Source organism: Pelodiscus sinensis, chromosome 6 (assembly GCF_049634645.1).
Source record: "Pelodiscus sinensis isolate JC-2024 chromosome 6, ASM4963464v1, whole genome shotgun sequence".
Taxonomy (NCBI): domain Eukaryota; kingdom Metazoa; phylum Chordata; order Testudines; family Trionychidae; genus Pelodiscus; species Pelodiscus sinensis.
Genome location: NC_134716.1, coordinates 34,447,753 through 34,461,773, shown reverse-complemented (window position 1 = coordinate 34,461,773; position 14,021 = coordinate 34,447,753). Strand labels below are relative to the sequence as shown.

Here is a 14,021-nt window from a genome sequence, read left to right as displayed (position 1 = left end):
ACTAGCTTTAGATTTTTACATTATTAAGCACACAAAAGAAGGCAGAATGCAACAGGATAACTTCTCTGAAGCAGTGTTCCCACATCCATTAAGATCTGTTTTCTGACATCAGGGTTTACACAGATTAGTACATGGATTCCAATGGAAAGTCCCATGCCATAGCTTAATATCAAAAGAGTTAGTTGCTTTAATTGATCCTCAACTACAAAGCAATAATTCTATTGAAACCAATAGCGATGCACCACCACAATGTCAGTGTGAGAGGAGAATCATACCAACTATGTTTTTTATACTCTTACTTGCTGTGACAGGTTACTTACTGTAACATGTCTGACTCCTAGGGAACCCTCGGATAGCTTGGCATGAGTTATCTAGGAACAGCAAAACTCCACAATCCCATTTTTATGCCAGGTCTCTAAGAAATGGAACTAGACCAACAGAAGAATCAATGGCAGAATCATTGATGCAGATGGTGCTTATTATTGAAGTACAAGGCCCGAAAGTGCTGGATGTAAAGGACTGGCTAGAAATGTGTGTGTGTGTGGGGGGGGGGGGGGGAGAATTGTTTCATTCTGGTAAAAGAACATGATGGAACTACCACAAATGGGAGAACCTTGATTTTGTTGCCTGTTTGTATACTGAAACAGGAAAGAACTTTTATTTGGACAAGATTTAACACTAGAAAGGAGTGAATTGCAAAATATTGTGGCTGTTTTAGTGCAGTTTATGAGCTGCTCTCACTTTTGAGGCAACAAAGTGCAAGGAAGCATGGTCTAGTAGTTAGGTGCTAGCCCAAGACATAGAGACCAAGGACACCTTGAACAATTTTCAGGTATCTAAAATGTTTTCAAGAAGGAGGAGAGAGGCAAATTGTTTGTTTCTGATGATAGGAGCAATGGGCTTAAATTGCAGCTAGGGCAGTTTAGATTGGACATCAAGAAAAACTTCCTAACTGCCATGGCAGTTAAACACTGGAATAAATTGCATATGGAGGTTGTGGAATCTCTGTCATTGGAGATTTTTAAGAGCAGGTCAGACAAGACCTATCAGAGATGGTCTAGAATCAGTGGTCACCAACTGGTTGATCTTGGAGCCTTTGACATGTGCTCTTGAATGGTCTGGCCAAGAGGCTATCAAGCACAGCACTTCAACTGCCCCTCCTCACACTGCTGCCTTGGAGTTGCCCCTCCCTGGGAGCCTCCTGCTTCTTGTGCAGGGCAGGGAAGGGGGAGAAGGAGCACTGATCTCAGGGTGCCCCCTCTCTCAGGGGGAGCCAACAGGGCTTGGGAAGGATGGAGTTTGCTGGCTGTTTTGGAGAGCGGTGCAGGGCCAGAGCGGGGGTGAGCCTGCCTTAGCCTCACTGCCCCACCACCCAGGAGCCACCTGAGGTACGCAGTGTCCAGCTGGAGCCAGCTCTGATCCCCTACCCCAATCACAACCCCACTCCTGCACCCCGAGTCCCTGTCCTAGCCCCTAAGATCCAAATTCCCTTGGGGTATGTCTACACTACAGCGCTAATTCGAACTAACTTAGTTCGAATTAGTTAATTCGAATTAAGCTAATTCGAACTAACGCATCTAGAACTAAAAACTAGTTCGAATTAGCGTTCTGCTAATTTGAACTAGCCCGTCCACATTAAGTGGACCCTGAACCGGTGTTAAGAATGGCCGGAAGCAGTGCTGGCAGGGCATCAGAGGAGGACTTAGAGCGTGGAGATGCTGTCTCAGGCTAGCCGAGGGCTGTGCTTAAAGGGACCCGACCCCCACCCCGGACAGACAGTTCTCAGGGGTGCCCCGCTTGCAAAGCAGTCCTGGCTTGGATTGCCCGGAGTACCCACACTGGGCACATCACAACACTCGGCCATCAGACCGGCTGCACTTGACGCAGGCTGCCATCTGGGGAGAGGGGGTAATTGGGGGGCTGCAGGAGAGCTTCCACCCCCAGAAACCCGCAGAGCCAGCCCAGTCCTCCCCATCGGGGGCACGTACCCCATTCCTCCCTCACCTCCTTCCACTTACCCTTCCCTAGCCCCTCTTCTTGATGTACAAAATAAAGGACAATTGTGTTCAAAAATAAAGAAAACGTGTGGTCAAAAATAGAATCTCTCTTTATTGAACAAAACTGGGGGAGACTGGGAAAAGGAGTTGGGAGAGGGAAAGAGAGAGGGTGGGAGAGGGGAGAGCAACTACAATGATCAGGGGTTGGGAACAGGTCCCATATGAAGAGAGGCTAAAGAGACTGGGACTTTTCAGCTTAGAAAAGAGGAGACGGAAGGGGGACAGGATAGAGGTCTCTAAAAGCAGGAGTTGGGTGGAGAGGGTGCATACAGAAAAGTTCTTCATTAGTTCCCATAAAGAAGGACTAGAGGACACCAAAGGAAAGGAATGGGTAGCAGGCTTCAAACTAGTAACAGAAAGTTGTTCTTCACAAAGCAAAGAGTCAACCTGTGGAATTCCTTGCTGCAGGAGGCTGTGAAGGCTACAACTAGAACAGAGTTTAAAGGGAAGTGAGATCAAGTCATGGAGGTTGGGTCCATGGAGTGCTATTAGCCAAGGGGTAGGAGTAGTGTCCCTGCCCAAGGTTTGTGGAAGGCTGGAGAGGGATGGCACGAGACAAATGGCTTGGTCACTGTCTTCGGTCCATCCCCTCCAGGGTCCCTAGGGTTGGCCGCTGTCGGCAGACAGGCTACTGGGCTAGATGGACCTTTGGTCTGACCCAGGACGGCCATTGTAAGCTCAGGGTCGGGGGTCTCAGTGGACCACCTTGATTTTCATGCACACCTGCTCCTGGGTGGCCAGGCTGGCAGCTCTTCTGCCCTAGCCGGCCACTTTCCTGTGCCTAGTGCAGAGGTCATGAACAAGGTCCACGATGTCCGCACTAGCCCAGGCAGGTGCCCACTTCTTGCGGTCCCGGGCAAGCTCCCGGGAGCCGCCAGCCTGGTCCCGGGAAGAGGGGGAGGGCTGGGGGGCATCGGGTGGGTGGCTCGATCCGTGCCAAGTGCAGGGTCTGCTGGCTGGGTGCTGGCAGGCTTGCACCTGGCACGGGCACCGTAGCCAGCCCGTGCCCCTTTAAAGGGTCTGGGGCCGGGAGGGGGGCAGACGAGTTTCCCTGGTGTTGGCCACAGTGGCCACAAGGGAAACCTGGGGAGGACTAGCCTTCCACTAGTTTGAATTAAGGGGCTACACACCCCTTAATTCGAACTAGCTAGTTCGAACTAGGCTTAATCCTCGTGGAATGAGGATTACCTAGTTCGAACTAAGTGCTCCGTTAGTTCGAATTTAATTCGAACTAACCGAGCGCTAGTGTAGCGCCTATGAAAGTTAGTTCGAACTAACATCTGTTAGTTCGAACTAACTTTGTAGTGTAGACATACCCTAACAGAGCCTGTATCCTGAACCCCCTCCTACATCCCAACCTCTGCCCCAGGGTCAGCTCAGAGCCCTCTATACTCCAAATCACCAACCCTCTGCCCCTGCCTGGTGAAAAGGAGGGAGGATGGGGGATAGAAGGAGGATGGAGCGAGCAGGGGCAGGGTTTTGGAGAAGGGGCATGAAGGAGGTGGGACAAGGGTATTTTGGGTTTGAGGTAGATCCTAGATTGCACTTAAATTCAAAAAGTGATCTCGTGCTTAAAAAGTTTGGAGACCACTGGACTCTATAATACTGTTCTTCCTTGAGTGCAGGAGACTGGATTTGATGACCTATTGAGGTTGACTGTGTAGCAGTCCTACACGTTTATGATTCGAGAATATGCTCCATCACAAGTTTCCTGTGTGTCTGTGGGCAAGTCACTTAGGCCTAGAGTCACACAAATACTTAGGTGCCTAAACACTTGATCTAGGTGCATAAATCCTAGTTTTAGAATCAACTGAAATTCACAAAATTCCCACTAGATCCTAAACTTGCTCATCGCCTAAGGTTTTGCAGCAAAGGGTTCCTTAGAACTCTTTGGTCTTGCCTCAAGACATGCACACTGCTGCCTCGTTCTAGGTGTCTGAATGCCATCTCCCACCTCAGTCCCAGAGTGAATTACAAACCAGTCAAAATAGGCGTTTGGCTGCCTTACTCAAGTACAGTGCCCGATCCAGTAGGCACACTTGGGGTGGCATTTATCTAGTGGTCAGGGCATTCACCTGAGATGTGGTCTATTCTGATGTTGATTCTCTAAATTACTTATCCAAAGTACAACAGCTTCAATGGAAGAGACTGAGAGAGCCCCACTTCATAGCCCTATGATTAGGGTACTCACCCGAGAGCAGGGGAATCATTTAAGGGCGGCAGAAGCACCTCCTTGCCTCTGCCCCCACCCTCCAATTTTGAATTAGAGGTCCGCTTACAGTGCACACCCCATTCCCAGGCAGAGCCCTTAAATGCAACATGGCTAGTCCTCTCCTTCAGGTTTCTGGGGTTCTCTAGCTATGGCTCTCCACCCCGTCAGTTTCCTCTGCTAACAGGAGGAGGCTCACACCCAGCTTGCCTGCTTTTGGCAAAGTCAATGAGCAGCCTGAGTGTGGAATGTAATGAATTCTACAAAGGTGATGCACTGCTCCCAGCTTGGACCCTTGGGATCAGGAGTCATTATTTGTTTATAAAGGGAGGCAGGGTATTTAAGATAAGAAAGGGTGGGTAATTAAATTAGATTAAGGAGCTGGAATTTAGATGAGCCTGAAAGCATTGCCAGACACTCCAATTCCCAGATCTGTAAAACAAGAATCCCTCTTCACGGGATGTTGAAAAGAGACCACAGAAGATGAGCAAGTATTATCAGAACAGAAGAACTAAAGCCAAAGTAACGTTCAGAAAGGAGAGAGATGTGAGGGAGGTCACAGCTGAGAATCACTAGCAAAAATGGATGTCTCCCTCCAGCCCAAAGAACCTAAGCCACCAAGATAACATACTCCTCTGGTCAGAATCCCCCATTGATTAGTTTAGGTGGCTCTTTGCCTAGTGTGCTGGTTTTGTGAATCATGGTCATAGAATTGTAGACTGGAGTTGGAAGAGATCTCAGGAGGTCATCTAGTCTACTCCTCTGCTCAAAGAAAGTAACTAAACCCCAAATAAATTGTTCCAGCCAAAGCTTTGTCAAACCTGGCCTTAAAAAACCATATGGATGGAGATTGCACCACTCCCTAGGTAACCCATTCCAGTGCTTCATCACCTTCTGAGTGGAATCGTTTTTCCTAATATGCAACCTAGACCTCCTCCACTACAACTTGAGACCATTGCTTCTGTCATACGCCACCACTGAAAATAGCCTAGCTCCATTCTCTTTAGAACCTCCCTTCAGGTAGTTGAAGGCTGCTATCAACTCCCCTCCCCCATTTTCTTTTCAGAAGACTAAATAAACTCAGTTCCCTCAGCCTCTCCTCATACGCCAGGCACTCCATCCCCCTAATCATTTTCATTGCTCTCCACTGGACTTTTTCCAGTTTGTCCTCATCTTCTCTGCAGTGGGGGCCCAAAACTGAATACAATACACCAGATGTGGCCTCACCAGTGCTGAATGGAGGAGAATAATTGTCTCTCTTGATCTGTTGGCATTGCTCCTACTAATGCAGTCAAATAATCTGTTAGCCTTCTTGACAACAAGGGCACACTGTTGACTCATATCCAGCTTCTAATCTACTTAAACCCCAGGTCATTTTCTGACAAACATCCACGTAGCTAATCAGTCCCTGGCCTGTAGCAGTGCATGGGATTCTTCAGTCCTAAGTGCAGGGTTCTGCATTTGTTTTTTGAACCTCAGATTTCTTTTGTTCCAATCCTCCAATTTGTCTAGGTCCCTATGGACTCTATCCCTATTCCCCAGCATATTTGCATCCCCCAGCTTAGTGTCTGTAAACTTGCTGAGGGTGCAATCCATCCCCTCATCCATATCATTAATGAAAATCTTGAACAGAACCGGACCCAGGACCTACCCTTTGTCAGCCACTATAAAGAGAGTGCCCAGCTAGACATTGAGCCATTGATCACTTCCTATGGAGCTTGACAATCTAGACAGCTTTCCACCTTAGAGTCCATTCATCCAAGCTGTACTACTTTAACTTATTAGCAAGAATACTATGGGAAACAATGTCAAAATCTTTGCTAAAGTCAAAATGTAACATGTCCACCACTTTCCCCCTATTCACAGAGCCAGTTACCTCATCATAGAAAGCAATTAGGTCGATCAGGCATGACTTGCCATTGTTGAAGCCATATTGACCGTGCCTGATCACCTTCCTCTCTTCCAAGTGTTTCATAATGTATTTCTTGAGCACCTGCTCCATGATTTTTCCAGAGACTGAAGTGAGACTGACTGATCAGTCATACCACAGATTTTTTTTTAAAAGGACAAAGATAACAGCACTTACTTTTTTCCCCCAATCATCTGGGATCTCCCAGACCACTACAAGTTTTCAAAGATAATGGCCAATGGCTCTGCAATCACATCAGTTACCATTTTCATCACTCTCAGATACATTAGATCCAGTTGCATGGACTTGTGAATATCTAGCTTTTCTAAATAGTTCTTAACCAATTCTTTCACTTCTGAGGACTGCTCATCTCCCTCCCATATTGTGATACCCAGTTCAGAAGTCTGGGAGCTGACCTTGTCTATGAAGACTAAGGCAAAAAAAAAAAAAACACTCCACAAAACACTGAGCACTTCATCTTTTTCTACATCATCTGCTACTAGTTTGCCTTCCCTATTCAATAAGAATCCCACACTTTCTTCTTGTAGAATTTTTTCTTGTTACCCTTTACAAGCCTTTCTAGCTGCAACTCCAGTTTTGCTTTGGTCTTCCTGATTACATCCCATGCATGCTCCATCCTCTTTGGATTCCCTCCCTTTCAGGTAGTCTAAGGTGCCTGTCTGTACCCATTCATTGTATAAGGAATGTAAGTATCTAACTCAAGCTTTATGAATTACAGTGTGTTCCAGTATATTTCTAGGTGCCTAAAAGTTAGGGGCTGCAGAGATTTTTGTGAATCTAGGGCTCAGATACTATGATCCTCACCTACCATAAGTGCCCCCAGCCAACCGTGTGTGCCTAAACTCTTTCTTTGCTGGAGTTATTCAGCCTTCCTGCCAAGTCACACACAGTCTGTGTACAAAATAAAACAAACACTTTCCAGAGTATAAGTCTGACATGGTTTCTCTTGGTGCTCTCTGTAATTTCTCAGTTTGTTTCCACTCTGGAATAGAGTCATGTCGTCAGGGATTTCTTCCTAGATGCATTATCTTCACCTTTTCAAGGGCCTTCTGTTTCCAGCCCTTTGGTTGGATTACTGTTGTCCAATTCTTCACCTCTAGAATGCCTCAAGATCCTTGCCACTTTCCCTAGTAGGTTATGCTAATTAAGGGTTATTCTGGGGGAAGGAGAGGGAACCCAGTCCCACCCTCTACTCTGGGTCACAGCCCAGAGACCTGTGAAGAGCAGTTATGTCTGTTCCACTGTTGTTCTAATTCTCTGGGCTGCTTCCGTATGACCTTCGCCTTTACCTCAGGTCTCTGGCTTGTTTGCAATGAACTTACCACACTGAGCTGTTCATGGAATTTCTAATCTTCCAGCCAGCTACCCAATCTTCTCTCCTTGTGCACCACACAGCAACTAACTGCTGCTCTGATCTGTAGGATCTCTGATCCTTTTATATGGCCTTCATGCCCCAATTGGTTGCTTCCCCTGCAGCCACTGTAGCCTTGCTGGAGTAGAGTAGCCTCTACTGCCCTTTTTCTGGACTTCAGGGCCTTGTCCACCCCACACAGAGCCATAGAAGAATCTTAGGCAGAAGTCACATGAGATATCTTTAAGACATAGCTTGAATATCCATAAGTGACACTGTGCAGTCTAGGCATGTGATATATCTACCTCTCCAAATAGAAAGAGGCACTATACACATAACCTCTGACAAATTGCTATTATGTGACTTTTTAACAACTGCTCCTCAGGGAGAATTCATGCTTTTGTGTCTGAGGATTTATTACCATTTTCCTCAAGTGGTTGAGTTTATTTCCATAGTTGTATCATAAAGAGATGTTTTAGGACTGGGGAAAAAAAGGTATTGTCTGAACATGATGATTAAATTGTAAAGTCATGATAATTTCCCAATTTATACTGGGCTTTTCCTCATACATTTCAGAATAAAAATCACATCAAGAAAGCATAGAGGAGATTATATACAATTGCACTTAACAGAATGGCAGAGTGCAAGCGATGTACAAAACTCAATGTAGAAAAATATTACATAAAAATTATTCCTCTGTATATTTTCAAAGTCCCATCAACCTACAAATATATTGAAGTAATTACTTTCTTTCTTATGAGTGGACACAGTTGTGATAGAGAGCTTCAGAAAAATATATTTCCACGCCGTCTCCTCTCTATTGTATATCTCCTGTTTAAAATATACAAAGAAAGAAACTTAACAGAGATTTCCAGCTGACCAGTAGGTTGCTGTGACATACCACGTGTCATCAGATATCATGGACACTTAGGCTACGTCTACACTACATGCTTCTTGTGCAAGAAGCCTTTTGCGCAAGAGTTTTTGCACAAAACCTTCTTGCACAAGAGCACATCCACACCTCAAAGCACATCACAAAAGCATTGTGCTTTTGCCCAAGAGTCCACTGCATGGATTCTCTTGCACAAGAAAGCTTTGATGGCCATTCACAGAATGGTCCTTCACAGAATGGCCATCAGAGCACTTGTGCTTTTTCCCCACACTTTCCTGCTCCTCTGGAACATCCACACTTGCCTTTTTGTGCAAGAACTCTTGCACAAGAGGGAGTTATGCCTCATAAAAGGAGGTTTAACTATGGCGGGAAAAGCCCTCCGTGCTACCATTTTACTCTTGATTTCCTTGCACAAAAGCACATTTGAGGTGTGGATGCTCCACGGGTTTTGTTCAAAAACCTTTCAGTGTAGACGTAGCCTTAGTGGGTTTATTGGTCAGTCACTGAGGGGCATCTCCATGGTGGTAGAAGTGAAAGCAAAATTTACCCCTTAGTAATTTTAGTGCCAGATTTTGTCTCCTCTTTCATTCAGCCATCTGTAAGTGGTCAGAAAAACTTGGTTAGAATCATTTTCCATTGGAAAAATGTAGTGCTGTCAAATTCTAAACACTTCACAAAATTGTCTATTTTACCAAAATTTCATTAGAAAGAACATTTTGATGTTGGTTATTTTAACATTTTTGGAACACGTTTTGACATTTAGTTTTGGACGGAATATTTGTTTTGATATTTTTATTTTACGTATCATTGTAAAAAGTCAAAATCAAAATGTTTGATCAATCCAAAAGACTATTTAAGGGTTTCCTTTGCAGAGAATTTCAATATGGTTAGGTTTTCTTCTGATTCACAATAATCCTTAAATCCTTCACGAAATGGAATTTTTCATCATATAGTTCTACATGCACCCTTCACGCACATATGTACACTGGGACTATTGTAAAATCACCAGCGTTCCGTAAATGACACTAGAATATAGCTTAGGAGAGTAACCCTTTGAACTAGATGTAGCCTTTTGTCTACAAAAATCTTTTCATCCCCTACAAAAATGTCACCAGAACTTGGCTGTTAGAAAACAAGACACATGGTGATAGGCCTCCAAAGAAGTGCCAAGCCTCCAGTTAGTGATGTGAGTAGTCGAGTTGACTACTTGACTATTCGCATCAGAGGCAGCAAGAGGTAGGGGGAAGCAGAAGCTGGTGCTGGTGTGGGGGGAGCCAGATTAAAAGCTGGTTCCCCCAGCACCATCACTGTGGTGCTGCTTGCCTCTCCTCCTGCTGCTGCATCTATTAGAGGCAGCAGCGAGGGAGGTAGGGGCATGGGAGATTGCTGGAAGCAGGCTTTTCCCATGGTGGGCTCGGGGTTGCCACAGGCAGAGGCTGCTCCGCATCCAACAGTGCAACCCTTGTCCTTGGCAGCTGCAGCTGGCTACGAACAGAGGCTGCTTCAGCTCCGGAACAGTCCCTGTCCACGGTGGGGAGGGGAGTGCGGGTGTCCCAGATCCCCCCCAGGATGTCCTGCAAACAGTGGCTGCTGGTTCCTTCACAAGCCAGCACTGAGCAAGCCCAGTTCAGTTCCGCTTTGCACCGGATAAAGGAGCTACCCCTGCTGCGGCTCTTACTACATTTAAACTGCAGAACCACAGCAGGGAGCAAGCAACTCCAGGGGGCTTCCTCCCTTATCGACTAATTATGTAGTCAATAGAAATGCTATCGACTATACAATTAGCTATGTACTTGCTTTCTAACATCCCTAACTCCAATATATAACTAAGTAGCTGATAAAAGGACATTCCATTTTAATAGCCCAGATAAAACCTATCTCATTATTTATGAGCGAGACCTTCTTCTTGTAAATCAGCTCATCTCCAAAGAAGTCAATGAAGCTATATATCAATAAACATCAGCTAAGGATCTGGTCTCATATTATAGAGCTGTTAGATTGTTGGCATTTCCTCATACACCAAGAAAGGGGGAGTTTTTAATGTAGAAATGGGACTGAACTTCAAAATTGGTTCAAGATCCAAAATTTCCCATAGACTGTAGGTCTTAGTGTACATAGGACTGGGTTTGACCCATTATAGACATAATATAAGCCAGCTGTGTACTTTTAATATTGAGCCAGATTTAGAATGATGCCCAAAGATTTAGGTGTGGCGGTCAGCTCTGATTTTGTTTTGGATTTATGTGAAGAAAAGCAAAACACATTCTGCACAATGCAATGCCTGCCAACACAAACAAAACACACACTTCTGGGGCAGCAATAAGATTCTTCGTCCCACCTCCACCCCCTGCCTTTTGAACATTGGATGACACCCTGGTTCCACTAAAGTCAATAGGAGTTTTTCTAAAGACTTCAATAGAGCCAGGATTGCATCCAGTGTCTCTGCTTCCACATGCCTTGTTCAGCATGAATAAAAGAGAAGAGGCTGTAAATGGGGTGGGGGGGGCCCAGTGAATTTGCTATTTCAAAATTGGTTTAGAAGCCTCTGAGCATGCTGACAACAGTAGCCAGAAATGACAGAGGTCAAGATGGACCAAAAATCTGGGCAGCCCCAACAGTGTCAGCACAATTCTACTCTCAGATTTAGACTGAAGAATTTAGATCCCAACTGAATATTATGCTCTTCTGCCATGTGCAGAACTCCATTTAATCAATCTCCTCTTACTGCCATTCTTACTCTTGCAAAATTGCCATTGGTTTCAACAGAAGTAATGCAGGGTCGTTGTGTTTAAGAATTCTTTGGACATTAAATTATACTATTATGCAAATAAGTTACTGTGTTGGATTTTCAACTGAAATTAGTGACTGCATTTTGTTAACAGTTGGAATTGGACAAAGAGAATCTTGGCTGAACAAACTCCGAATCAATGGGAACAAGTTGGCATTTTTGAAGTGCCTGATTGGGTGGAAAGGAAGTAAAACAGCTGTAGAAGAAGGTATTTTGATGCAAGTTGAGGAACATACTCTGTCATGCATAATAAATATTGTTCTTTACATATACCTTCCTCATGCAAATTTTATTTTTTCATAAACTACCCATGTGGGTAAATCTGTATTATGAAGTGAGTCAAACTAGATGATAATATTGGTATCTTTTGGCCTTTAGAAATCTTCTAATCTATGAATTGCAGTATAAGGAATGAAACAAATAGGTTGGTAGAAATAACATCCATTCTATTGTAATTACCTGTAATAATTTGCCTATAAGTACCACCAGATTAAAGAAATCTGGTATGTATAAATGTGGTGATTATTCGTGTTTTTAAAAAGGAAGGAAGATAAAAGGTAGGGATATTAAATGTTCAGTTTCCATAATGCATTGAGATGAAACAAAATAAATCCTTAAACAAATCACCCATGAAAGCAATAAACTGGAATAAACTTTAGAGGGGAATATTTTCAGTTGAGCTAAACTCTAGTGTCCTGACATGCGAAGGCACGTTTAGTGAATCATTTCCAACTGTATTTTGTAGTCCATTACATGGATTCCAGAAACAATCTGAGTAATGACACCTCAGAATGTTTTACATCTGAGCAGCTGCCTGTGCCAGAGACTGCAATTTAAAGTCATACTTCTAAAAGTTAGCCCCTGGGGGAGAACTCTTATTTATCAAAAACAAAAATACCAAGTTTAAAATATTGCACTTTGTCTGGGATGAAAATTGTACAAATATAACTTGTATATAAAGCTTAGCTATTTGTGCACTTTTGTCTGTGTGTCTAGTTGTTAAAGACATTTTTAATATACAGTAGCTCCTGGAGTTTGCTCTCCTGACAATCACAGGCCGCCTGAGCTGGATGGATGCATGGCAAAAGAAGAGCAACCATATATTCCATACAAGTTAGCTAAATTATACATTACCAAGGTAAAAAAAATTGAAAGCATTCAAATATTTGTTGAGTTGAAAGAATAATGTACAACACAGGAAATTATCCAATAAATTAGTATGTCTATACTCATAAGCTATGACAGGCAAATTTTAGTTCCCCATATATTTTAATTCTATTCAACTAAGTTCATTATGACTTTTTTTAAAAAATTATAGAGATTGGGCTCAAACATGTCAATTTAGTTTTCAATATGCGACATTCAAAATTTAACAGAGAAGATATCGGTTCCGATCTATTATCCTGTCTCTAACAGTGTCCTCCCATAGATCTCAGAGACTGATGGAAGAAATGTCCCCGTTAACTGGAAAATACTGTTCTGTTTCCCGATAAATGTTTTATCCTAATCCCTGATAGTTAAAAATTGTCATATACTTGAAGCATAAGGTTTGTGTGTGTGTTAGAATGCACCATAACAACTCAGGAGATCCTTGTTATCCATATAAAAAGACCACTCCTTCTTTGAATCTTGCTAAGTTCTTGGCCTCAGAAGCATGCTGTGGCAATGAGTTTCACCATCTAATCTAATGTTCAATGGAAAAAGATATTTCCCTTTATCAGTTTCCACTTTGTTCTCTTTCCAATTCCATTGAATGCCCCTTTGTTCTAGTGTTATACAACAGAACAGAGGCTCTTGATCACCCTTTTCTCTACCATTTATTGTTTTCATCTCCTTTCTAAGGTAAACAATCTGTGTTTACAATCTCTTCATATGAAGGATTTTTCATGCTTGTCGTTCTTCTCTGAACTGGTAATTCTGCAATATTCTTTTTGACATGAGGTAACCAGTACTGAATGCAATATTCCAGATGAAAGCTTCTGACTTATATAAAGACACTCTATACAATTGGAGCTGTGTTGTTTATTTAGGATTAGTCAGATTAATTAGCAAATAGAAATATTATCATTTGACTAGACAAGTGTGAATGTTCAATTGCAAATATTCACAGTGTGACTTGTCTTATTACAGTGCTAATCATGAGTCAAGTCCTGCTCCCCAAAATCATAAGTTTTTTTTTTGTTTAAATGGTGGGATCTTTATCTGCTGGTGTTTGTTTGGGTTTGGGGCCTATCAGGTACATTTGCATCACATATTTAAGTTTTATTCTGCAGTTATAAGGGCTAAAGTGTACTTTAAAAGACATGAAAGCTAAGAATCTCACCTAATCCCATGTTTCCAGAAGACAGGACTGTAGAGGAAAGTGGCATTTAATGCCAAATGTGGTCATATCAAACACTGCCAACTCTTACAGACATATGGCCCATGTATTAATTCTGAATTAAGTATTCAAGTTTGACCACAGCATGTGCATTTGTCATTTTGGGGGAATGGATATATTCTTTAACCTCTAAAGATTATGCCTCAGAGAGAATACTGAATAGGTTGTTTCTAGTGATCCAGGCATTTCTAAAAGAAGGGCGAGGGTGGGTTTGCATGCCCTATTTCCTTCTCTCTCTCTCATGCACTAGCTCAATAGAGAGCAGGACTTCTGAACTTTGTGAGGTTTGTCCATTACTCATTGTCGCTGGACTGGTAGTCCCAAAAGAGCAGCTTCTCTCTCAAAATTGCTGTTTCCTCCCCTTAGGAAAATAGCCAGTCTCCTAGTTGTCAGGTGACACTGGTTCCACCCCCA

The 14,021-nt window shown here is 43.3% G+C and overlaps 1 protein-coding gene and 1 long non-coding RNA gene across 6 annotated transcripts in view; one reads left to right on the top strand and one right to left on the bottom strand.

The window, feature by feature from the left end:
- Positions 1 to 14,021, bottom strand: part of LOC142829843 (uncharacterized) — a 72,341-nt gene that overhangs the window by 21,402 nt on the left and 36,918 nt on the right. The gene's annotated exons all lie outside the window — the stretch shown is intronic.
- The window catches only part of LOC102452715 (uncharacterized), an 88,021-nt gene that overhangs the window by 45,762 nt on the left and 28,238 nt on the right, over positions 1 to 14,021 (top strand). For all 5 annotated transcript variants that reach the window (XR_012904684.1, XR_012904683.1, XR_012904685.1 and 2 more), the window contains 2 exons: positions 11,322 to 11,435; positions 12,250 to 12,365. Coding sequence is in view for 2 of the 5 variants with exons in the window: in XM_014580963.3 (XP_014436449.2) it covers positions 11,322 to 11,435; positions 12,250 to 12,365 (230 nt within the window). In the remaining 3 variants the exon portion in view is untranslated. The remainder of the gene's footprint in view (positions 1 to 11,321; positions 11,436 to 12,249; positions 12,366 to 14,021) is intronic.